Source organism: Bos javanicus, chromosome 24, assembly GCF_032452875.1.
Source record: "Bos javanicus breed banteng chromosome 24, ARS-OSU_banteng_1.0, whole genome shotgun sequence".
In the NCBI taxonomy this organism is placed as follows: Eukaryota; Metazoa; Chordata; class Mammalia; order Artiodactyla; family Bovidae; genus Bos; species Bos javanicus.
Genome location: NC_083891.1, coordinates 26,121,980 through 26,148,757, shown reverse-complemented (window position 1 = coordinate 26,148,757; position 26,778 = coordinate 26,121,980). Strand labels below are relative to the sequence as shown.

General features: G+C 40.7%; 1 protein-coding gene across 2 annotated transcripts in view; it reads right to left on the bottom strand.

Annotated features, from left to right (window-relative positions):
• Positions 1-15,101, bottom strand: part of DSC3 (desmocollin 3) — a 56,392-nt gene extending 41,291 nt beyond the window's left edge. The window contains exons 1-4 of one of the 2 annotated variants that reach the window (XM_061399686.1): positions 14,507-15,101; positions 5,763-5,847; positions 3,714-3,913; positions 2,215-2,334 (exon numbers count right to left, since the gene is read on the bottom strand). In XM_061399686.1, coding sequence (XP_061255670.1) covers positions 2,215-2,334; positions 3,714-3,913; positions 5,763-5,847; positions 14,507-14,575 — 474 coding nt within the window. In that variant the 5' untranslated portion in view covers positions 14,576-15,101. The remainder of the gene's footprint in view (positions 1-2,214; positions 2,335-3,713; positions 3,914-5,762; positions 5,848-14,506) is intronic. The other variant, XM_061399685.1, reaches the window with a different exon arrangement.
• Positions 15,102-26,778: the final 11,677 nt, after the last annotated feature.

Here is a 26,778-nt window from a genome sequence, read left to right as displayed (position 1 = left end):
ATAAGAAAATCCAAATGTTTGATTTTTGTATGTGAGGTTTGATGTGTCTACTTAACATCCAGGTGGAAATCTTAATTAGGCATTTTGGGCCAGAGATAATGAAGTTTTAAGTTTCCAGTGTATAAAAAGTACTTAAAGCAATGAAGCTGGATGAGATCACCGAGAACATGAATATAAATAAACACGAGACAAGGTTCATAGATGAGCTCTCCAAAGTTTAAGACTGAGGGGTTGGGCTGGTGGGGAATAGGGGGAAGTGGGAGTGAGGATGAACCAACAAGACATACTAAGAAGGGGTGGCCAGCAAAGAAGGTGGAAAACTGGGCGAATGTTGTCCCGGATGAAGAAAAGGAGAGGTCAGCTAAGTCAAATGGACATACACATCAAGGAAGTGAGGACTGAGAGGTGGTGACCAGTTTAACAGTACTAAGGCCGTGTTTACCTCTGATCAGTATAACTTTGGTAATCAGAAATCAATTTCTTAATAGGCCTCATCAGTGCTTAAAGTACAATTACCTAAAAGAAGAAACAAAGGGACGGCACTGGGTAGAGTTTCCTATAAGCGAGAAAGACACCGGAAGCATGGTTAAAATCGTAAATAAGTAGGACCCAGGGGGCACCATTAGCATTAAACATTGACCGGAGTAATGGAAATTTAAAGGAAAAACACAAGCTCCATTCCATAGCTCCGCCTCAGTCATTATTTTCATTGCATACTTATTATTTTCATTTATGAAAAGTAAATCTGACCCTGCTTTAAAAAGACTTGTTTTTTGGAAGAAGTTAAACTACCCAGCAGAGCACAAATGGCCGGTTCCAGCTGGACCCTATCTGCCTTTCTGCCCCGTCTCCCTGTTCCACTCCCATCATACACAGGAAGGCTAAGCTTTTGAGAGCTCCTATGAGGAACCATGCTTGGTTTCACCTCTGTCCCTCTTTCTCCTTCTGCAACAATTTACCTGCATGACACTCTCCCATCCTTCAGCACTGGGCTTAGTTGCCTCCCCCTAAGTCTTCTTTTTGTTTTTTACCACTTGTCATCTCAGGACATGGTACTCACTCCATGAATTCTCCAATCCATTCCCACCTCAGCACTTATCACTTAATTTTACAATCATTTGCCTACTTCTATCTTCCTCACTAGATTAATAAACTACATGAGAGCAAGTTTTAGTCACTCAGTCATATACAACTCTTTACGACCCCATGAACTGTAGCCCTCCAGGCTCCTCTGTCCATGGGATTCTCCAGGCAAGGATACTGGAGTAGGTAGCCATTCCCTTCTCCAAGGGATCTCCCTGACCCACGGATCAAACCCACGTCTCCTACACTGCAGACTGATTCTTTACTGTCTGAGCCACCAGGGAAGGTCATGAGGGCAAAGGCCATGCCATGCTAAGTCACTTCAGGTGTGTCCAGTTCTATGTGACCCTATGGACTGTAGCCCACCAAGCTCCTCTGTCCATGGGATTCTCCAGGCAAGAATACTAGAATGGGTTGTCAAGCCCTTCTCCAAGGGATCTTCCCAACCCAAGGATCAAACCCATATCTCTTAACTCTCCTGCATTGGCAGGCAGTTTCTTTACTTCTAGCACCACCTGGGAAGCCCAAATGACTAAATGTATTTCTAGCTTAAGTACTTAGAGCAGTTCTTTCAACAGGACAGAATAGGTGCTCAATAGCCAGCTGCTAAATGAATGAATTAACTAATAAAGATCATTTAATGGCTATAGGGGAGAAGGCAATGGCACCCCACTCCAGTACTCTTGCCTGGAAAATCCCATGGGCGGAGGAGCCTGGTAGGCTGCAGTCCATGGGGTCGCTAAGAGTCAGACACGACTGAGCGACTTCACTTTCCCTTTTCACTTTCATGCATTGGAGAAGGAAATGGCAACCCACTCCAGTGTTCTTGCCTGGAGAATCCCAGGGACGAGGGAGCCTGGTGGGCTACCGTCTATGGGGTCGCACAGAGTCGGACACGACTGAAGCGACTTAGCAGCAGCAGCAGCAATGGCTATAGAGTCTGTACTATATTATAATTATTAGTTTTTCGTGATGTTCTAGTTTTTCTCATTATTAATTTTTTAGTGATTTTACTCTTCATGAATATCTTCAAATCTGTTGATTTTTAAATGTTTAAAGAATTATTAAAACCTGAACAAAACAGACTCTTGGAACTAAAGCAATCCCAGTCAGAAGGAATGGAAAACCTACCTGTTGAAGGAACAAGGGGAAAGGTCCCAGGGAATTCTCCTGCATCGAGCAGGGAATAGGCGCCCATCTCCTTTTGGAACGCCTGAGAACAGTTTCTTTAGCGTGTCTTTTCCTCAATACCTGAATCGAGAGAAAAACCAATAAAAATTTTAAACAAAAAGCATCACAGCCTACTTCATTGTAAAACAGTAGATGGACCAGTCTCCAGTATGTCAATGCTGAACCTAAAGACCAGATAATATGGTCTTCTCTGAATTAGGTTAAAAAAATGTAACCAGACTTCAAAGGCTTCATGAACCAAAGAATTTCACTTTGTATACATTTCTATATTAATCCTGACCAAACTTTCAGATTAGGAAAATCATCACTGTACTTTCAGTTCTTTCTGTTCTGTCCCAAAATGAAACAGAGAATGCATCCTCTTTCTAACAAGCTATAGACAGCTCTTGTTCTTTCTGCTAAAACCTCATATCCCAGGTGAACCAGAGTGAGATCATGCATTTTCTTCGTTGCCTGAACACTCTAACTCCACTGTCCAATAAGGAAGCCACAAGCCACATGTGACCATTTAAGTTAATTAGAATTAAGTAAAACATATATTCCATCCTTCAGTTACACTAGTCACATGATAACTGTCAGGAGTCATTAATTAATTAATGTTGGGTGACCATATCACACAGTGCAGATTATAGAACATTCCCATCATTGTTGAAAGTTCTATTGGAGTTTTTAGTGATTTCCATTTCATTTCATGGTATAGTAAGGAAGATGCGGTATTTCCTGAGAATTACTTAATGATACATTAAGCAATTATTAAAGTGCTAAGCAGAAATTTATTAAGTGACTTTTTCATTAATATAATACACTTCACACTGATTAGTTGTAATTCACTACGGCCTTCCTCTTGATGTAGAATCTAGAACTACAGTGAATAATCACTGGGTGATGGCTAATACCATTCAGACACATACATACTACAGGATTTCCGTCCTATTTTAACATCAGAATGACTGTGGCACTTGAAATCAGCCCCTTATTCACTGGGAACTACTGCACTCAGCCTTAATTTAAAATACACCTATTGACTCTGGGTCAGGGGTAACTGAGCAGTAGTAACAGAGGTAACAAAAGGGACTGACTCATGTCCTTAAGCAACTGTGGATAGGTTGTTTGCACTAATGAAAAATCACCAATGCTACAACAGAGGGATTACCACACTGACACAGGCAGGCAAAAGCAAGTAGACTTTGGAGGTGGAAGAAGCCTTCACAGAGAGGTGCCATTAGATCTAATAAAGCCAGATCCAAAGTCAATGTCTAACCAATGTCGAGAGGGGAAGAGGAGGGAGAAAAGGAGACAGGGAGGAAGGAAAAGCAAACAGAAAGGGGAAAAAAAGAAGAGGAAAATAAATCTTATTTATCCTTTTCTTTGCAATTTTTAATGAGAGCATTTAAATGAGAAGAAAAACACGCCTGAAAATATCAATGGACTTTGAATACCTTCTTCTGATATTTCAGGAGCACAAGAATCTCTTTCTGTGTCCGTTTCTTTGTGTCAGAGAGCCGTATGGTGAAAGATCTTTTCTCATCAGACAACACAACAGCGTGGGCTGTGTATACTGACCCATCTTCTAGAACTCTGAAATCAGGATCACTGGACTGGATGTGGTCTACAGACCCAAGGCACTCTTTCAAATTAACTGCAAGTAAGAATTTTCAAAAGTAAGAAACACATGAGAAAAAGGGGGGGAAATGTTCTAATAATGTATACAATCTTCTTTAAAACCCTGAAGTGGAATGAAATGAACCAATCAGTCTGCATTTAGCAAATATCTTAGCCAGCCTCTTTACATGTATTTTTTAAAAGTGATCATTCTTCTTCTGTTAAAAATGATAATTCTGGATTGCAAATTTGTTTTAAAAAGGTACTTAAAACTTTTATATTCTTCTAAAAGGCTTATGAAAATGATCTTCCTATTGAAGACAGATGCATGTTGCAATCAGGACAAAGCTGAACTACACACCCCCACACACACCTGGATAAACAAACAGAAGTTTTTCTTAACAATATAGTAAGTCTTCTAAGATACACCTGTCTTCAGCCAGAAATTATACACACGAACCCAAAGAGTGACAGAGTATATGAGTTTGGCAAATAGTCAAATAAGAAAAATCTTTAAATTCTTCTTGCCCCACCCCAACCTCACTAACTCCCCTGGGGACCACAGTTCTCTTTGCTGTTTCTTTCTTTCTGGGGCTTCCTTTTGAAATTCTGAAATTCTTCTCTCCCTGGGAATCTTCCCAAGTGCAAAGTTATAAAATACAAGTCTCATACCAGTGTTTCAATATTATATCTAAAAGTATCAAATGCATCCCATTCTTCCACTTATCTGCCTTTACAGAAACCAAACTGATAGCCTAATACCCACCTAAGTAATATCCTCTCAAAGAATTCATATGTTACCCATGTGTAGTGTTTTCACTTTAATTCAAATCTGTCACAGAGGGAAACGTTAAGTCAAAAAAAAAAAAAGAAAACTAAACATCTTTAAAAGTGATGATATATTTCCCTTCTGTTCACATTTTTACCAGAGTGATAACCTCTGGTCCATTTCCCTAGAGGAACATCCCTGACCTTTCTTTACATCCTTTCTTTTCTTCCTTCCCAGGAATGGGACACTTTTTGAAAAAGTAAATTTGGTATCTCTGGGACAAGCTGTATCTCTCAACAAAATCATGATATTTTCCTCCAGTATTCCCTGTACCATGGAGAAATTCCATTTGAACAGAGCTGCCTGGGTGTTGGGAAAGTTTGAGGTTCCCCAACTTCTCATTGGGCAAATGACTGATTAAACCCAATTTTGAAAGGAACAGCACACCGTGTTATATTTCCCACCGCAGCCATAGCATTGATAAAAATTCTGCTCTGACTCTCTGAGCTCTTTACCTATGTCTCTCAAATGCTTGGGATCCTGGAGTAATGAAAGGGCTACATTCTACATATAATTATTTACATAATTTTTACTGTTAAAACATAAATGACTACAAAAGCATGGATTAGAACATTTGCCTTAGAATCAATGACAGAATTCTATAAAGTTATAAAGAACAGAACATATATTTTAACATATCTTGAATTATATCTAATTATATGTACATTCAGAGAAGGCAATGGCACCCCACTCCAGCACTCTTGCCTGGAAAATCCTATGGACGGAGGAGCCTGGTGGGCCACAGTCCATGGGGTCGCTAAGAGTCGGACACAACTGAACAACTTCCCTTTCACTTTTCACTTTCATGCATTAGAGAAGGAAATGGCAACCCACTTTAGTGTTCTTGCCTAGAGAATCCCAGGGACAGGGGAGCCTGATGGGCTGCAGTCTATGGGGTCGAGCAGAGTCAGACACAACTGAAGCGACTTAGCAGCAGCAGCAGCAGCAGCATATATACATTCAGGCTAATTCCAAAAGCAAACATTGGATAGTATGCTCTTTCCAGCATAAGTAAATTACATTTCTGTTTTAAAAACATTGATTTGAAAGTGCTCACCTCTTCCAATCATTTTGTCTGCCTCTAGTTTGGAAGGTATATTAAATATCTCCTTTTTGCAGGCTTCACAAGCAAAACTGAAGACCTAAGGGAAAAAATGGTCACATTAATACAGTATAGAATAGAGAACAAAGTTTTAGATATGCAAAATAAATAAGTCCTAGAGATCTACTGTATAGCATAGTGCCTACAGTTAACAATATTGTATACTAAAATTTTTGCTAAGAGGATAAAACTTAAGTGTTCTTACCAAAATAATAACAATAAGTGAAGAAGGCAAGAGAAAACTTGGAGGTAATGGATATGCTTATGGCATAGAGCCTGATGATCTTGCAGCTACATACTTATCACCAAGCTCATCAAGTGGTGTGCTTTGATATGCGTGGCTTTTTGTGTGTCCATTTCACCTCAGTAAAGTAGGGTTTTTTTTTTTTTTCTAATTTTATTTTATTTTTAAACTTTACATAATTGTATTAGTTTTGCCAAATATCAAATGAATCCGCCACAGGTATACATGTTCCCCATCCCAAACCCTCCTCCATACCATCCTCTGGGCCGTCCCAGTGCACCAGCCCCAAGCATCCAGCATCGTGCATGAACCTGGACTGGCAACTCGTTTCCTACATGATATTTTACATGTTTCATTGCCATTCTCCCAAATCTTCCCACCCTCTCCTCTCCCACAGAGTCCATAAGACTGTTCTATACATCAGTGTCTCTTTTGCTGTCTCGGGTTTTTTTTTTTTAAAGAATTAAGAACAAAGCCATATGATCATCTCAATAGGTGCAAGCAATTGACAAAATCCAACACTGATTTACAATTAAAATTTTCCAACAAACTAGGAAGATAAAGAGCATCTAAGAAAAACATCATGATTAACAGAGAAAGACTGAATGCTTTACTCTGACAGAAGGAACAAGACAATGATGCCTGCTCTCACCCGTACTGGCGCTTCTAGCTTCTAGCCAGGGCAGTTACACACACACAAACACACACACACACACACACACACACACACACACACACACACACACACACACAATAAAAGGCATCCAGATTGGGAAAGAAGAAGCAAAATAGTTTCTATTTTCAAATAATATGATCTTGTATTACACATAGAAAATCCCAAGGAATCCACTAAAAGACTATCAAAAATAATAAATGGTTTCAGCAAGGTTGCAGAATACAAGGTTAACATACAAAAACTGATTGCATTTCTGTCCACTAGCAGTGAAAAGAATCTGAAAACGAAAGCAAGCAAACAATTTCATTTACAATGGAAAACCCATCTTCATAGGTCAAAACACATATTCCCAAAAGTCATCTGGCAGATTCAAGGTACTCCCTATCAAAATCCCAAATGGTTTTTTTTTTTTTTTTTGCAGAAATTGAAAATCAATCCTTGAGAAAATGCAGGGCACTGCAAGACCCAAATTAACTTGAAAAAGAACAAAGTTGAAAATTTTCCCAATTTCAAAACTTACTACAAAAATACAATAATCAAGGTAGAGTGGTCCTAGCATAAGGATAAACATATAGATGAATGAAATAGAACTGAAATTCCATAAACAGGCCTTTATGTTTAAAAAAATACATTATTGGTCTGGTTTGCTGCTATTTATTTTAATATTTAAAATACATGATCATAAGAGAGATCAGACTTCTACTTTTTCTTCATACCATCTTCATAAAATGAGTTAAGGAGAGTTCCAGTTTTTTTTCCTATTCTTTGAAACAATTTATAAAAGGTAGAGGTTATCCGTTCCATATATTTATGGAAGAATTCATCACACAGGTCTAGGCTTGATATAAGGGTGTGTGTAAGTGGAGACATTGGCTTCTAATTCAGTGTCTTTATAAGTCTATTTAGAATTTGTACACCTCCTCAAATGTTGGCAATTTGTACCTTGTAGAAAATTGCCTAGTTTTTGTCTCTTTTCACATTAACTAGAATAATATATAAATATTATTATTTATTTTTTAAGACTTCTATCCTCTCCATAAATGTGTCTGTTTTTATTCGTAATATTGTTTTATTTATGCCTTTTCTATTTTTCACTTGTGCAATGGTAGCAGGTTTGTCTGTACTTTCAAATAATAGTGTTTGGTTTTGTTAATCCTCTATATTGTTCGTTTCATTTTTTAAAAAACTGTCCCTCTTAAGATATATTCTAACTACACTTGTATTTTAATAAAAAATAAAAGGAACACTAGGGCACTTGCCTTAAAGCTATAGTTTGCCTTAAAGTTATAAAGTTTTAGAAATAAAACATTACTATTATTTTCAAAGTTCCTATTTAACTCTCCCCAGTTGCATTTTCCTCCCTGATGGAGGGACCTCTCCATATTCAAGTAAGCTCTAACGGATGATTTTTTTTCTTGGTAAATCATTTACTTCCCCATTTCTGCTTAATTGTATCCCATGTGTATGTACCCCTAAAGAAGACTGGTTCATTTTATCAATTTTAAGCTTTACATATATATAGTCATACGCTAATTGTAAGCAACTTGATTTCTTTGCATGAATTATGTTGTGTAATTTATCCATGCTGAATATATAGCAGCAAGGTCATTCGTCTTTGTCTCTGTATAATAAACATCACTGGAAATGATATACAATTAATTTAAGGTGAAAAGAATGCTATAAAGGAAAATGCTATTTTAATTCCTTTCTACGAGCCCTTTTAGCAAATCATATATTAACCATATCCAAGTACGTACCATTTATAATATAGAATAGCTAAAGTAAATGAGCAGACAGAAGTATCACCAACTAATACAGGAAGAGAGTACTTCCTTGAGGAGCAGAATACCGGCAAGGTTGGCAAGAACAGTGAAAAAAAATTAGTTTTGCCTGGCGTATATTAAATTTTATATTCTTGTGGGAAATCTAGTGGAAGCTGAGTGGCTTCCCTGATGGCTCAGTGGTAAAGAATTCACCTGTAGTGCTGGAGACTCAGGAGATGCAGGTTTGATCCCTGGGTCAGGAAGATTCCCCCTAGAGGAAACGGCAACCCACTCCAGTATTCTTGCCTAGAGAATCCCGTGGATAGAGGAGCCTGGTGGGCTACAGTCCAAAGGATCACAAAGAGTCTTATATGACTGAGCACACAGACACACATGGGAAATCTAAGGAGAAAGGTCCAGAAGACAGCTGGGTAGATAGACCTATACTTAAGGGCAACTCAAGGCCAGATACACAAATCGGGGAGTCAGCAGTAGCTGGAGAGTGGTTGAAATTATGGCACGAATTGGATTTCTGGGGAGACAGTGAGTGAAAGTCTCTTAGTTGTGTTCGACTCTCAACCCCATGGACTATACAGTCCATGGAATTCTCCAGGCCAGAATACTGGAGTTGATAGCCTTTCCCTTCTCCAGGGTATCTTCCCAATCCAGGGATCAAACGCAGGTCTCCTGCATTGCAGGCGGATTCTTTACCAGCTGAGCCACAAGGGAAACCCAAGAATACTGGAGTGGGTAGCCTATCCCCTCTCCAGGGGATCTTCCCGACCCAGGAATCCAACTGGGGTTTCCTGTATTGCAGGCAGATTTTTTTACCATCTGAGCTATCAGGGATGCCCTAATATAAGGGATGGATATTGTGAAGGATGATATTCACATATAAACTTCAGTTATGCTATGTTTCCTGAAATATAAAGAAATGTAATGCTATGTTAGTGAGACTTGGATATATTACTGAAAATAAAGTAGAAAAAAAATAATAAAACCACCATTAGATGACAAACTTTTAAAGGTATTTTAAGAATAACTGGTGACTGCCCAATGAAAAATACAAGATACAAAAAAAAAATGTGTTCATATTAATGAATTCTGGATTGACTGAGTTATAAAAGAATTCCTTTTAATGAGGAACCCTCTAGAACAACTTTAAATATCTGATTGAAAGAACCTAGAGTTGTAAGCAACTTCAAATTAAAATGTAACAAATTAAGTTTTTTTTTTTAAATGATAATATAAAGTATTGTCTATAAAATGATAGATATATCATTTTTTTTTAAAAAATGATAATATAAGTTTTTTTTTTTTAAATGATAATATAAAGTATTCCCCAAACTATGTCTAGTTTGGGGAAAATATAAGTTTTGGGGATAATATTTGTAAGCAACTTCAATATAAGTTTTGTCTAGTTTGGGGAAAATATATGTTTTGGGGATAATATTTGTAAGCAACTTCAATATAAGTTTTGGGGATAATATTTGTAAGCAACTTCAAATTGAAATGTAACAAATTAAGTTTTTTTTTTTAAAAATGATAATATAAAGTATTGTCTATAAAATGATAGATATATCATTTTTTTTTTAAATGATAATATAAGTTTTTTTTTAAAAAAAATGATAATATAAAGTATTCCCCAAACTATGTATAGTTTGGGGAAAATATAAGTTTTAGGGATAATATTTGTAAGCAACTTCAATATAAGTTTTGTCTAGTTTGGGGAAAATATATGTATTGGGGATAATATTTGTAAGCAACTTCAATATAAGTTTTGGGGATAATATTTGTCTAGTTTGTTTTGTCTTTTTTTTAAAAAAATGATAATATAAGTTTTTTTTTTTTTTTAAAATGATAATATAAAGTATTCCCCAAACTATGTCTAGTTTGGGGAAAATATAAGTTTTGGGGATAATATTTGTAAGCAACTTCAATATAAGTTTTGGGGATAATATTTGTAAGCAACTTCAAATTGAAATGTAACAAATTAAGTTTTTTTTTTAAAAAAATGATAATATAAAGTATTGTCTATAAAATGATAGATATATCATTTTTTTAAAAAAAATGATAATATAAGTTTTTTTTTTTTAATGATAATATAAAGTATTCCCCAAACTATGTCTAGTTTGGGGAAAATATAAGTTTTGGGGATAATATAAGTTTTGGGGATAATATAGTTTGGGGAAAATGAATTGCTTTGTTTCATTCCACAGTACTGTCCAAATTTAATTAATCATATTATAGAAAGCTTATCATACAAATCATCAAATCCTCAAGGAACTGTCTAATGCCAAGAGAGAAAGAAAACTAACGGTGTACCTCCCAGTATTTCATTTTTATACTATTGCTCAATTTTAGAGTGAATGCATGAGGTACACTTTCTAAAATGACACCGTTCTCAACAGAGGAAAAAGAAGCCAAAGAATAGGAGTTTATAGAATATCTGAAAATAAAGGATATCTCCTTGAGCATAAAGATCACAGAATTTTCAATCCATCATTTCTCCTGTGGACACTAGCTGTCTCCAAGAGAGAAATCTTACCTTTCAAACTCTTACCACCTTGAATTGTTAAGATTTACCTTTCTATATTCTCAATGCTTTGATGAGTCTACTAAATTTCTTTCTATCCAAACTCCATAAGATGGGACCCTAAATGGGAAGTATAATTAGCCACAGGTCACCAGAGATACCATATATGGCATAGCAACTGTCACAGGGATTACAACAGGACCAAAAAATGTGCATGGCTTACACATATTTAGTGACTCAGAAAGTGCAGTAGAATATAGCTGTATCTCAGTACGAACACCAATAACAATAACCTTCTTTGAAGAAGGTAAATGAAGATGCACTGATGTAAATAAATGTAACTCTGACTTCCTAAGCACACAGTTTAGAAATAAGCTAGTTCTCCTCCTTTATTTGTCCTAAGCTTTTTTTTCCCACCAATGCAAAAGATAATAGAAAGTATTATACTCATTTTTATCTTAAAAAGGTGAATATGTCAACTGTTATCAAGAACAGCAATAACCAAAAAGTCTGGGAAAGGAGTCATATTATTCTCATTATTTAATGCTATAAATTCTGGGAAAAGACACAGCACACATAGGTTGTCAACACAGGTTGCAGGTAGAATTCCACATACTTCAAGGGGGGAAGTATATTATAAAGGAAAATGCTATTTTAATTCCTTTTGAAGAGCCCTTTTAGCAAATGATAGATTGACCATGTCCAAGTACATACCATTTATAATACAGAATAGAAAATGTAATTCCCAAAGTGGATTTGATATGGCAAACAATATTAAATACACATGTAAAAGGATCTCATTACTTATAATAGAGGACAAGACATCTGAGCAACTGAGCTAATGCGAATTAGTTTTCACCATTCCCAACAATTTGTGTTGCATTAAAAAGAGAAACATTTTAAGAGACACTCAGTTCTTTCAGTAGTAATAGGAAGATCTGACATGGTTCTTTTCTAAATTCTCCCTCTCCTTTCTTCCCTCCCCCCTCCCTTTCTTTGTATATGTGTAAGGAAACATGATTAGGATTTGCAGTTAATTGTAGCTGTTTAGGGCTTTCCATGGTGGCTCAGAAGGTAAAGAATCTATCTGCAATGCAGGGGACCTGGGTTCGATCCCTGGGTTGGGAAGATCCCCTGGAGAAGGGCAAGGCAACCCACTCCAGTATTCTTGCCTGGAGAATCCCCATGGACAGAGAAGCCTGGTGGGCTCCAGTTCCTGGGATCTAAGAGTCGGACATGACTGAGCCACAGAGCGCATTAAGTAGCAGTTTAGAGTACACACAAAGTATACTGAGGCTAGAAGAGTGGGACAGGGATGCAGATTCAGATGAGAAAAGTGAAAAAGGGTAGATCCCACAAGCTATGGGGCGGTTGCATGGGAAAATGAACATGTCAAAAGTTTCCGTTCATGTGTTAAAGACCTGCTTTGAAGAGTTCTCACTTTAAACAAGGGATTGTCTTTGAGAGCGCCATTAAGGGTTCCATAAAATGAAAATTGCGTTTCCAAAATGCTATGACCTTAAATATTAAACTGAAAAGTGGAGAGGTCTTAGGAGTCAAAGGAAATACAGACATAAGATGGTCAACAAGAATTCTCAGGATTTCCCTGGTGGTCCAGTGGTTAAGACTCTTCTTCCAATGCAGCCGGTGTGGGCTTCATCCCTGGTTAGCGGAGCCAAGATACCATTTAATCTAATCTTTAGGAAATTATTTTTAAAAATAATCCTAAACAAGAAAATCGTATACTAAAGTTGATGTTATCTCTATTTAGATATACAGGCACCTTCTTGCCTTGCCACACCCCAACACCAGATCCACCACCCCCTGCCACCCAGACAGTTCCTCCAATTCCGCGCCCTCCCCTCCAGCGAATACATGGGAAATCTTGGGAACTCAGCACCTCCACAGTTTCTTCTCTCCGTTCCCAAATTCCTTTCTCAGAGAAACCACAGAACACTAAATTCATGCTTTTAAACAGATTAGCTGGAAACGCTTTGAAATATATCAGAAAAGAACACATTCTGAGAGCAGTTCTCATGTGTAAAGTCATGTCATCAGCTCATTTTTTGGGGAATAGCTGCCAGGCAGATCGACCTGCCCATTTATGCGATGCTTTGTCCATAAATATATCTTAGATCATACCTACCAATCCTTTATTCATAACTCGATGATTCAAACAGAGGACAAAGCTTGCACCCACTCGCCCTGCTTGGGGGCAGAAGAGCAGTAAGAATCCAACTAATCTGAGTCGACCGGCTCTCGAGCCAGGCTGGTCCCTCTCACCACCCGAACGCACGCGCGGGGAAGGCGAGGGTCCGAGGCTCCTTTCCAGAACACGCCTAGAACGCCGCTCAGCGGGATCACACCGTCAGGGTTCCCCACTTTCTGCTTTGTGTCTCCCGAGTTCGAGAATTGTCCCAAACTTCCTCTCCGGGTGAATCTCATCTTGGGTCTCAGGTATCTCAAGCACAAAAGACCACAGGCTGGGCTCTAGGCTTGTGCAATCCTCCTTGGACCCGGACAAAGTACCACCCAACCCCACACTCCTACCCCAACATTCCTCTCAGTCTGATTCTATCTGCTCTGCCCCACCGCACCCCACTCCCCCATCACACCACCGAACCCCAACCTCCAGCCCTAATTCAGCCGTCCACCCTCTGACGCCCCAGGTACACTCTGCCCCCGGTCGGGTGGCTCACGGAGGTGGACCACTCCGGTGAGTTACTGAATAGCCGCGAACGAGGCAAAACCTGGAAGCCGCTTTTCAGGGATAACTCAACCCCGGGACCCAGGGACATCGCTCCAACCCCTTCACCCACCAATGTCCCCAATCCCAAGGGACCCCGGAGTAACTCACTCCATGTCCGATTCTTTGCAACAAACACCATGGACTGTATAGCCCACAAGGCTCCTCTGTCCATGGAATTCTCCAGGCAAGAATGCTGGAGTGGGTTGCCATTGCCTTTTCCAGGGGATTTTCCCGACCCCGGGATAGATTCCCGGGTCTCCTGCATTGCAGGCAGATTCTTTATCCGTCTGAGCCACCAGTAACGCCCTGTAACTCACTCAGGGATCCTCAGAAACCTAACCAAACACTCTTCTTCCCTCTTTACCCAAACCCACCCCCACCACCATCACTAGGAGCCAAGAAAGGAGCGCGAACCCCAACCCCGGACCACTCGCGGCGGCGCAAAAGGGAGCTCAGCGAAGCCAGAGCCCAACCCCTGTTCAAACAATCGAATAAGTCCCAAATAAAAACCTAGGTCCAGGTGCATCTCGCTAGGACGAGTTTCCTCTCCTCATCCCACCGAGCCCGAAGTTGGCTCGTCCGTGCCCGGCAAGATTGAGCAGAGGCGCGGACGTCCCCTTTCGGTCGTCTTCGCCCGCATCGGTCCCCCAGCAGGACCACAGCCTATCCACCATCACCCCCTGCTCCATCCCGACTCTGGGTAGGTCCCACCCCACCCGGGCTCCACTCACCACGAGGGTCAGGAGCAGCTGCCTGCAGAGGGCTCCGCGCAGGGAGCTCCGGAGCCGGGGCGCAGCCATCGGGGCGCGGGGCCCGGGAGGGGAGGATGCGGACACCGCGTGGGATGCAGGAGACCAGAGGCCGCCGAGGTGCAGGCGCGCCGCGGGTGCGCTGCTTTCGGCTGCTCGTTAAGTCGCCCGGGCCTCTTTCAGGCTTGTCTTGCCCGAGAGCGTGTTCGCTCCTGAGACGGGATTGGACTCTGGAGACGCCGAGCCGCCCCTCCTTGTTATTTCTCAAGTTTTATCACCGCGAGAGCCGCCGTGGGAGCTGCCCGAGCCTGCCCCTGGGCTTCTCAGCGGCCTGGCGGGGTGCTCGCTCGCGGGAAAGCGGTCCAGGCCACCCCCTCTCGGCCTGCTCTCCCACGCCCCGCACCCCGCGGCTGCCCCGCCTTCCGCCCCGACTCCTGGGGCGTCCTCCTCGCAGACGCCGCTCGGCGCATTCCCACTGCAGAACCCCGAACCGCCTTCAGGGATCCCTGCCCCAACACGGGCGCTCCTGGGTGCCAGGAACACTGTTGTCACTGGGTCGGCGAATCCTCCCTCCAGCTTCTGATCAAACGCTGAGCGAAGTCTCTTCCCAAACTTGACTCCCTCGATAAAATAAAGGACGCAGGAGAAATTATCGCCAGTGGCACGAATAAGCTGACACTGGGTACATCAGAAATTGAAAGCAAATAAAGGAAATGCTGACATCTCACCATTTTCACACACCCCAAATGTGAGGGATTAAGCGCAGAGCTTTCATGTCCGGCCGATGATGTGGTCTTATTTGAACCTTGTAAGAAAGAATTTGTTCTTCTTATATGAAACTATTGATTTGAGGAATTACCTGGTAATTGTACTAAGACGCAGTTTTTCGGTTCGTGATCAAAGAAAAATTCACCACACAAAAGCTTCTAGTCTAAAATGAGGCTTCCAGATTCAATATTATTTAACAAACGTTCACCAGGGCCAAGAGTTGCACAGGCACTGGAGGAAAGGCAACAACCCAGATCCCGCCCAAAGCAATGCGAAGTCTAGAAGGGATTAAAGGTAATGATCATTGCCCAGTATGCTAAACCTTTTAATAAAGAGGTAGCTTATAACATTAGAGTGTGCATGCCAAGTCGCTTCAGTCATGTCCAATTCTTTGCAACCCTATGGACTGTAGTCTGCCAGACTTCTCAACCCATGGAATTCTCCAGGCAAGAATACTGGAGTGGGTAGCCATTCCCTTCTCCTTTCTTGGGGATCTTCCCAACCCAGGGGTTGAACTGAGTCTCATGTCTCCTGCATTGGCAATCAGGTTCTTTACCACTAACACCACCTGAGAAGCACCCTAACATTAGGGCACATTCCTTTATTTCTCTCTAGACTGGATATTGTGTTCTCTAAGCTTCCACCTACTAGACTCAGGATGAACTCCCTCTTGGACATGTGTTGTTGCTTCTAAAAGTCTGTAAACAAATTCCAAGGTCAGGATTCTCAGGCAGTGCAGATTATTCAGAGAAGGCACTGTGACCTTCAATCACCCCATGCTGGTCACCCCCAATAGGCTATTTGTCTAAGTCGTGGGTTTTCCTAAAGTCTTGGGCTTTCCTGAACTACTAGGCCTAAGCTCTCAGGATGCAGATACTAAGCTCAGTTTCCTAGTCCTGTCTCTGAGGCATCCAAGGCTCCCATGCAGTCAACAGAGACTTTGTCTCACCTCTGGAGGCCTCTGTATGGAGGAGCTCTTCCAGTCTCAGAGAAAGTTCTCCACACTTCACTCCAACTATTTTCATCTCCCATCTTCCAGACCTTCACCCTGACCATGACCTCAAGAGCAAGCCTCTCAAAGTGTTTTCTGGCCTCAGGTAGACTGTAAAACATAAGCCTGGACCATAGCTCTCATCAGAAAGGAAATCTACTAGCCCCTTGATTTTTAACCCTCAGCCTCCAGGGCTGAATAATGCTTGAGATAAGAACCAACAGAGAAAAGGGGAAGGGTAGGAGCATGTTTGGGGTTAAAGCCATAGAAATAACCCTAGCGAAACTCTGGAGAATCTTATGAGGGCTTCCCACATCAAGGAAACAGAAAGAAGTTTCTTCAGAACCATGGATGGAAGAACTCCTGAGCTGGGAATTAGGTTAGAAAGATAGTCTCCTAACAAACCAGGCTAAGGAGTTGAATTTCATCCTGGATGAGATGGAGAGCCAGCCATTCAGTCTGTAAAATGATCACTTTGGGTGAGTTCAATGGGCTCACTAACTTCATTAATGAACCTCTTTCTGCCATTATATGGGTTTTCCTTGTTCAGTTGCTAAGTCATGTCCAACTCTATGACCCCATGGACCGTAGCGCCCCAGGCTTCCTTGTCCTTCACCATCTCCTGCAGTTTGCTCAAACTCATGTTCATTGAGTCAGTGATGCCATCCAACCATCTCATCCTCTGTTACCTACTTCTCCTCCTGCCCTCAATCTTTCCCAGCATCAGAGTCTTTCAGTACTTTCAGCTTTGTCCACTAGAGTCTGACCTGATTCCTACTCTCTTCTATGTGACTAAAACCATAATATAACTATCATATACTGTATAATTAAGCCGATTGTTAAACCTACTGATTATACGACAGCTACTCTGAGCTTCCACAGCTAGCTTCTACAAAATAAAAGTTATAGGGATTTATCCTAGAAATGCTGAAAGAAAACATATGGGTGATATTTTCTATTTGTATTATAAAATTCTAGGTGCAATATGAAAATTGAATAATTTCTATATGGAGTATTAGTAACTATCTTGGAATTTCCTGTTTTGCTAAGGCATATATCTGTCCATCATGTGTGTATTAGCCTAGTCCCAATAAAAAGCAATGCATTTTTATAATTTAGAAGTGAATCTTCATAGGCAGTTGTGATTATAACATAACTATGACTTGAAGATAAATTGAAACTGCTTTTATTTTTCCTATGAAAATTATAATTGTAAATGAGATTATTGAAAATGTATTTAAAATATGAGCTTTGGTTTGAGTATGGTTAGAATCAGAAATGCCTTCTATAACAGCATTAATTTAAAATCATCACGAGACATTGCAAACCATAAAGAGTTATTCTGAAATATCTTTATTTCAATACTCTACCCCAAATTGCAAAGTCAGTTGGAAGTCACTACTAAAAGAATAATGTGCAAGAAATAGAAAAGAAATATTAGTTTTCCTTGTTATCTTCTTAATTTGAGGAGTGAGAACAATAATTAAATAGATCAAAAATGGAAGGTGAGCTTATGCTAACGTATAAAATGTCAGAGATCTAGGTAAACTGTCAAATTTTTCAGTAGAAAGCAAATTTAAGATCATTAGGAAGAGTTCTCCATAGCTAAGAGAACTCTCTAGCCACAGAAAGGATCATGACCCTAGGAGCTGGGAGCTGACACCTGGCCCACTGAGAAGGCTGCCTTGCACAACTCCATGCCCACAGGTGCTGGTTTCTCACACCCACTCTTCTCAGTGGTTTAAATAGGCGTGACACCCCAAATGTAGATCTCCTCACATATCCCTGTAAAACACGACCAGAACAACTGTATGATAGTTGGCACAAATTTGCTGGTAAGGGAAGAAATATTTACGAAAAGCAGACAATACAACCGAGTGAAAGTTTCACGTTGAATAGTTCTGCTAGTGACACAAATGAGCTCTGCCCTGAAACATTAGCTCTGAGGCATTTGTAGAATATTGTTTAGGATAAATAGTCACTGTGATAAACAGTATCCAAACAAATTGCTTATTGGAGCAACAATGTGGAATACTGAACAAATATGTATTCAAATGCCAGGAGCCTTCCCGGACTTTATTTTTAGATAAATTAGCTCCCCAGGATTATCTCCCCTTAATGTGAGCTTCCCACGTGGTTCAGTGGTAAAGAACCCATCTGCTAGTATAGGACACACAGGAGACGTGGGTTCGATCCCTGTGTCGGAAAGATCCTCTGGAGGAGGGCGTGGCAACCCACTCCAGTATTCTTGCCTGGAGAATCCCATGGACGGAGGAGCCTGGCAGGCTATGGTCCATGGGGTTGGAAAGAGTCGGACGTGACTGAGCACACAGGAATGCACCCCTTAATGTGTACACTTGCTGTTTTGCAGAAGGCTCCTCCCTGGTGCTTGGGAGCTGGACAGTAGGATTCTCTCATCCTCGCTGCCCCTTTCCTCCAAGAGTAATTAACTCTGCTACTGCCATGCCAGCCTCCAGGAGAGGACTCTGCTTTCCTGTTACCACATTTCTCTAAGTGTGACTGAAGTTCCTCCACTGAATTCCCAGAGTATCACTAAGAAGAGCTTGATTTTGGCGATCTTTTAAAAAGACTACTGGAGACAGTTGAAGTCAAGAGTAAGCTATAATATTTCACTGCTGCTCAGGACAAGAGCCATCCCAGGGCCTCCGTCTGCCTCCCTCCCCTCCTGTCTTCCCCAAGGCAAGCCACCCCTCCAAGCTCTCCTTTCACCCCTACAGAAATGCTCCAGGAAGCAATAAAAACCTCAAAACTAGACCACAATGAGCCCTGGTCTTCCGGGGAACAGCAGTTTACCCTTTCTCGTCTTTCATGCTCGGTTCTTAATCTTGAGGATTAATCTCTACAGAGAGTGATTGACAGTAGGACTATCCATTTCTTCTCAGAGAAAACATTGCCCTCCACAGAGGTGTGGCCTTTTGCTCAAACTTTGCATCAAATATACACAGTGTGAGCATTGGTACATCTTTCAAATTCAGAAATATTCCATTTAAGCAACAACTTTGTCAATAGTTCAATCCAGATAGGGTGTGCCAGGTTCAGAAATGCTCCCTTTCAGTCTCCCCTTACTTAAGAAATGATTCAAGCCACTGTGACAATGGTTTTACTCTTCCTCCAGGGAAATCTTCAGAGGCCTTGACCAACAGCCTGTCTTCTGCAAACAGGCCTCTCAAGGAGAGAGGAGGAGTGGTCTCCTGATGACTTCACGCTAGGCTGGAAGGAATAGGAATTTCCACACAGACAGCAACTCCATTGTGTGAATGATGACTTCTTACAGTAACTGGAGGAACCCAGTGTAACAAAGCCCTGTTACAGGACGAACTTGGTTCCTCTCATCTTAGAACCTTCCCATAATCCTTTGCTTCATTCAGCGTGAAGATGTCCTCCCACTGGGTGAGGCTGTAGTTTCTCCTGTATGTTCTCATGATGCCAGGAGCTCACTGTGTGTGTGCTTCTGTTGTTCAGAGGGCGTTACTTGAGCTCCAAGGCTACAGGTGTGAACAGGCCACCTTCCAGATCCCATGTGTCATTCACCTGATTCATTGCCCCGTCAGCCTTCTTTCTTCCCAGAAGTTTAGGAGGACCATCCCTCAAAATCAGCTGGGGGAAGGGCCGGATCCCCAGCTCAGGAAGCTCACTCAGGAAGAAGGAAGCAGCTTTTCCCACCAATTCTCTATGGGCAGTCAATGATTTACTTCAGCAATTATTATTTATTGCTATTAATCATTTATTTTATTGATTATTCATTATCTACTCTTGAATGGCATTTACTCAAGATTTATTCTTCTTAATTTTTTCTTTCTCTTTTCAGCCTACTCAGTTTCCCAAGCCCTTCTGTATCCAGATGAACAGTAGCTTTCACCAATTAGCTACTTAGTGTTCACTGAACAGGCCAAAGCCAAGGTTCTTTTCTTGCATTGCTTTCAAGGATCATAATTGCATTTGCCTTTCAGTGTTATAATAAGCTACATATTTTCCTAATTGACAAGTTCTAGTTTTAACTTGCAGGGCTTCCCAGACGGCTTAGCGGTAAAGAATTTGACTGCCAAGCAGGAGACACAGGTTTGATCCTTGGGCCAGGAAGATCTCCCGGAGAAGAAAATGGCTACCCACTCCCGTATTCTTGCCTGAGAAATCCCATGAACAGAGGAGCCCGGCAGGCTACAGTCCATGAGGTCAAAAAAGAGCTGAACACAACTTATTGACTAAACAACAATATTCCCAAGATATCTGACACTAATGTCACCCGATATCAACTTTTCCTTTTCATTCGGCACACTGGGAATAAGGTTTTCTCTCTCCAGAGAGATATTGGAAAGTGATAAGCACACACATTTATGTTCAGCCACATTCCTTTATCATAATATACAAAGTGTTCCCTGAGAACAGATGGTCTGAGCCTTGCTCTGCTAGTCTCTCTCAGCAATAGTTTTCCAAACTTTTCTATTCAAAGAAGCAGGAAATCCTGTGTAATGGCAATTGGCCAGGAATATGCCGGGTTTTTTTTTTCCCCCAAGTTTGTCCATGGCCCTCTAGCTTATTCTTCCCCTAATCCTTTCTTTTAATTTTGAACAAGTGGACGCAATGTTCTTTAGTTCACAGTAAACCTTTGTACTTGGCCATTGTTGAGGCAAAATCAAAGAGACCTTTTTGGCAACAACATAGTATTAGCAAAATAAAGAAATTCCCTCTAAAAATAACAGGGATCCAAGTCAGCCTCATCTGGGTACTCTAACCCCATTTATTTAGAGATTGTAACTGAAGTTTTAAATTGCCTGTTAACTTATTTGACATAATTGTCCTGGGGTAGGTAGGTATTAAGTCTCTAGCCTCTCCATCTTGTGAATGTGTAAATTTTTAGAAAAGATTTTTCCTTTAACATCTGAATTACATAGGATAAAATTCATAGACATTAAGCACTCACTTCAGTAAGTTTTGACAAATGTAAGTGTACAAGTTTTGACCAGGTATGCTGTGCCTAGTCACTCAGTCGTGTTGACTCTGTGACCCCAAGGACTATAGCCTGCCAGGCTCCTCTATCCGTGGGGATTCTCCAAGGCAAGAAACTGGAGTGGGTTGCCATGCCCTCCTCTAGAGGATCTTCCCAAACCAGGAACAGAAACTTGACCATGTATATATGTATGTAAATGTGTTATTAATACCATCATTTATGAATAAAGCTGCTGTGAACATGTGTAAGTCTTTTTGTAGGCATAGAGTTTCATTTCTTTCCCGTATGTCCCCAGTAGTAGATTACCTAGGACAAAAGGCATCATGATGTTACTAAATTTGTACACGCCAAAAGTTGTGTACATGAACTTAAAAACAAATCCAGCAGAACCTCAAGTAGACTACCTTCAAATTTAGGAACATCATCACCAGGATCAGTAGTTCTTGCAGTGGCTTCTCTTGTTTCTGAGCACAGGCTCGCGAGTACAAGGATGTCAGCAGTGGCAGCACGTGGGCGCAGTAGTTGTGGCGTGTGGGATCTTCTCCGACCAGGTATCAAACCCATGTCCCCTGCATTAGCAGGCATTCTTTACCGCTGGACCACTGCGGAAGTCGGGAATGTAGACGCTTTTGACTCACTCTGAAATATGATGACAGATACAAAACCTAGGAAATGATGAGACTGATGTTGCAAGAATTCAGGTCTCTTGGTTTTCCTAAGATGCAAATTCCTAACCTCTTTTCATCTACAAGTAAATCATTTCTCCATTTTTTAGCCCTCTTTTTAGCACTTATATACTCTATTTAATCAATACTTTAAAAGAAAGACTCAGGTCTGCTTTTGTATACTTCATCAAGTTTTTTCATGGTGAGCATGGTGAAATATATTCTGGTTTCTGGTTCATTTATTACCTGCACTGTTGTTACCTATATTTTTTTATTCTTATTTTCAAAGTCTCTCCCCGGATTGCAGTTAATTATGGAAGAAATCTATATCAAGGAAGTATTTCCTCCACAGACTCATTTAGGTCTAGATGTTTCCTATCTTTGGTGAAATATTCATGGCTAGCAAGGTTCTCGGAGAAGGCGGTGGCACCCCACTCCAGTACTCTTGCCTGGAAAATCCCATGGACAGAGGAGCCTGGTAGGCTGCAGTCCATGGGGTCGTGAAAAGTCGGATATGACTGAGTGACTTCACTTTCACTTTTCACTTTCATGCATTGGAGAAGGAAATGGCAACCCACTCCAGTCTTCTTGCCTGGAGAATACCAGGGACGGGGAGCCTGGTGGGCTGCCGTCCATTGGGTCGCACAGAGTCGGATACAACTAAAGCGACTTAGCAGCAACAGCAGCAGCAAGGTTCTAATGGCTCTGTTTTCCTATTTCAAGGCAAGAGTATTTATTCTAACTCTTGGGGCTTGGAGTTTTAAGTGATTTCCAGTTTTTTCAATTGATTAAGACTTTGCTTGCAATTGACACAATTCTCACCATTTACTTAGATGCATGACGTCATGGGGAAAAAGAAGAAAAAGATCAGGTATTTTTTGGTATTCATTTCACTTAGACAACCAAAGCTATCATGTGAGACTTTTTAACATCATAACACAGTAAACACAGGACAAAGATCGGTGTTTCCATGGCCTTCACACTAAGTACTGCAAGGCAGTATCAGGATATAACTTTCAAACCTGTGGTTTAAACCACAGGTCCCTTTGAGATACGTCTGCTCATTTCTACCTGGATATTAGGGGTTTTGTTTTTTTGTTTAATATTCATATGTTTATTTATTTATATTTGGCTACATCGAGTCTCGGTTGTGACCGGCAGGCTCAGCAGTTGTGACATGTGGGCTTAGTTGCCCTGTGGCATGTGGGATCTTAACTCCCTGATGCCAGGGATCAAACTGGCATCCCATGCATTGGGAGGCTGATTCATAACCACTGAACCACCAGTAAAGTCCTTTTGGTTTTGGGTTTTTTTTACATTTGGGGATTATTTTTCTTTTTTATTAATTATATTTATTTTTAATTGATTGATAATTGTTTTATGATATTGGTTTGATTTCTATCATACATCAACATGAATTAGCCATAGGTGTATATAGCCACAGATGTACAAAACCCTCCCCTTGGGTTTTGGATTTTAAAAAATCTCTTACTTTGGCTCATGGCTTGCCTACTTTTTTGCTTTTCCATTCCACATTTCCGAGTCTTAAGTGGGACAATAAAAACAGAAGTGTTCTCAAAGCACATGTAATTGACAGTGACGAAGGCATGCTTCCTGAAACCATAAGCTTTCTGCCACTCCTTTTTTAGGAAGACCAAACAGACTTGATACCCAAGCTAGTTTAAATATCCTGGGAAATGGGTATTTTATACAGGTCATCTAGACAGATTCATGTATGGATGTGAGAGTTGGACTATGAAGAAAGCTGAGTGCTGAAGAATTGATGCTTTTGAACTGTGGTGTTAGAGAAGACTCTTGAGAGTCCCTTGGACTGCAAGGAGATCCAACCAGTCCATTCTAAAGGAGATCAGGCCTGGGTGTTCTTTGGAAGGAATGATGCTGAAGCTGAAACTCCAGTACCTTGGCCACCTCATGTGAAGAGCTGACTCATTGGAAAAGACTGATGCTGGGAGGGATTTGGGGGCAGGAGGAGAAGGGAACGACAGAGGATGAGATGGCTGGATGGCATCACCGACTTGATGGACGTGAGTCTGAGTGAACTCCGGGAGATGGTGATGGACAGGGAGGTCTGGCGTGCTGCGATTCGTGGGGTCATGCCTCAGTGACTGAACTGAGACAGATTTACTGAGATGTGAGCTTGGAGATCTGAATGATAAAGGGGACCAGTAATCTGGAAGAAAAGCATCCCAGTCTGAGAGAATATAGAGTGCAAAAACCCTGGATATCAAGAACAAGTTTGTCTGTTCCGAGAATACAGAGACGCCAACAGGTGCTGGAGAGGAATGAAGTCTGCTAGCACATAACGTAGTAAAAAAGAAGCAACAAAGGGAAAAAAATAAACTCATAAGCCTTGTTAAAGAGTTTAGGTTTTATTTTAAATTTCATCTGCTCATAAAAATGTATAGAAACCTCTTTAAAAAAAAAAGGTATAGAAAGATTTTTGGGTAATGGTGTGGGAAGGAGGCATGGTCTGATTTATGCATTTTATAAATCAATTATGGCTGCTGTAAGAAACTAGTGATGAAATTTAGATTTGTGATATAACTTGAAATTAGACTTTGTAGGAGTCATCAATAGATTGGAGATGGGATGTGAGAGAAAGAGAAGATTCAAAAGTGTCAGACAAGGGCTTTGGACTAAGCAGCAGTATGAACACAATGAATAAATGAATGAAGGAAATGGGACAGAATTTGGCTTAAGATACAAAGGGTTTTATTTGGATGTGTAAATTTGGACACATTTGGATGTGTAAAGTTTGAGGCAGGTATGTGGAGCTGTCAGCCTAAGCAATTTGAAATTGGGTTCTAAAATGTTCTGTGGGACTCAAAGTCTTCTGCAACATCATTCAGGTCTCTGTTATGTAGGTTTTTCTATGAAGGGGGACAGAAAAAAAATGAGGCAATAGCTGAAGAACAACTTGAGGTAAGTAAATTGTATTCACATGAAAGAAGAAAATTACAGAGTGGTTAAGAACGTAGATTCTGGAGTTTGGTTAGTCTGGTTCTATCACATCCTAGTACCACTACCCTGAGTAGTCATTTAACATTTCTGTCTCACTTTTCTCGTCCATAAAATGGGAATAATAATAGTTCCTAATTTGAATGAGTGTAAAAATAATTAACATATGTAAAGTCTTTACAGTATAGCACATAAAAAGTACTATATCCATGCTAACCATTACTTCCATTAAGCATTTTTATTTACCATCCAGGAAAGAAAATGATTCAGGCCAGAACAGATTATAGATAATGCAGGAGAGGTTTGGGCTTCCCCAGTGACTCAACAGGTAAAGAATCTGCTTGCAATGCAGGAGACATAGGAGACTCAGGTTCTATCCTTGGGTCAGGAAGATCCCCTGGAGGAGGAGCTAGCAAGCCACTCCAGTATTCTTGCTGGGAAATCCCATGGTTAGAGGAGCCTGGCAGGCTACAGTCTGTGGGGTCCCAAAGAGTCAGAAATGACTTAGCGACTAAGCACACACACACACTGGAGAGGTTTAATTTCTTGAACAAAGATCTTGAAGCAAAAGGGCATGGGAACCAGTGTATTATTGGAGAGGTTGATTTAAAGGGAAGGAGAGAAATTCAACCGTTATAAAGGATGGAGGTCAAATTACATGGTATAGTTGGAGTCTGGTAGAGTTGGTGGTGGAAAGATATGGGAGTTCTCTTCTGTTTTTATTTTGCCTTTATAAGCAGATGCAAAGTTTTCTGCTAAGTGCGGAAGGTCAGTTGAGACTTACGCAGAAAGTATGTGTAAAATAGCAAATTGACCAGACCAGTCTTTTGAATTATTGACTCTACTAAATAAGAAGTATTTTTAATGTTGTGAAAATCGTACACATTTCATACTTGTAATCTGGAACTTAAATTTCATGAACAATACCTACTATTCCCATTGTAACACACAGTGACCATTCTGTTCATCGCCTTCTAATTCATTAATAATGCAGGTGATCATTCTTCAAGTTAACTGGCTGTGTTCAACCCGTTGTCTGTGTCTCACTGTTTGAAAAACCCTGAACTTGGGTAACAGGGCAGAATTGTGAGAGTCAGCATGGTTAACTGGTTTTTTTTTTTTCTTGAGCCGTGTTCAAGTAAGAGTCATGAAATAGTTGGCAAATGGGGTTTATCCAGTGATAGGGTTTTACTGAGTAATTACAAAGACAGAAAGGGAAAGTTGAGGTTATTATGGAATGTAGTAATGAATAAGTAAACTGAAGTCAAGAAAGGAAGGAAATGGTGAGAACAAAAAAAGAATGAAAAAGTAGAAGGGTTTTGCAAGAGACTGAAAATTGCCAAAATGTTATTGGAAGAATTCCTAAAGGAATTCAGGCCCCCAAAAAGGCAAAAGAGAACTTCTTAAGTAATTGAGTTTTAGGCACATATCCAGACAACTATATAAATCAAAGCGTCAGTAGAGTTCTTGGATAGACTTGTGCATTTTGTCTGTTAAAGACATTTTATCAGGGACACTAACCAGCTTCATGTTATCCTGGAACCAACACCAGACTAATCCAACTGCCCTTCCCAGTCCTTGACGTACATTTCCCCACACCACAGATACTGCAATGCAATCTCTTTGACTTGGAGGACGTTTGGAGATCAGTGATAAACCAAGACTGAATTACCACTTCACTCATATTAACAGGATCATAGAAAATTATACCAAAGTGACTAGATATTTAATCTGGTCTAGTGTGTTAAGCACTCAGTCATGTTCGACTCTTTGCAAGCCCATGGACTGTAGCCTGCCAGTCTCCTTTGTCTATGGGATTTCCCAGGTAAGAATATTGGAGTGGGTAAGCCATTCCCTTCGCCGGAGGATCTTCCTGACCCAG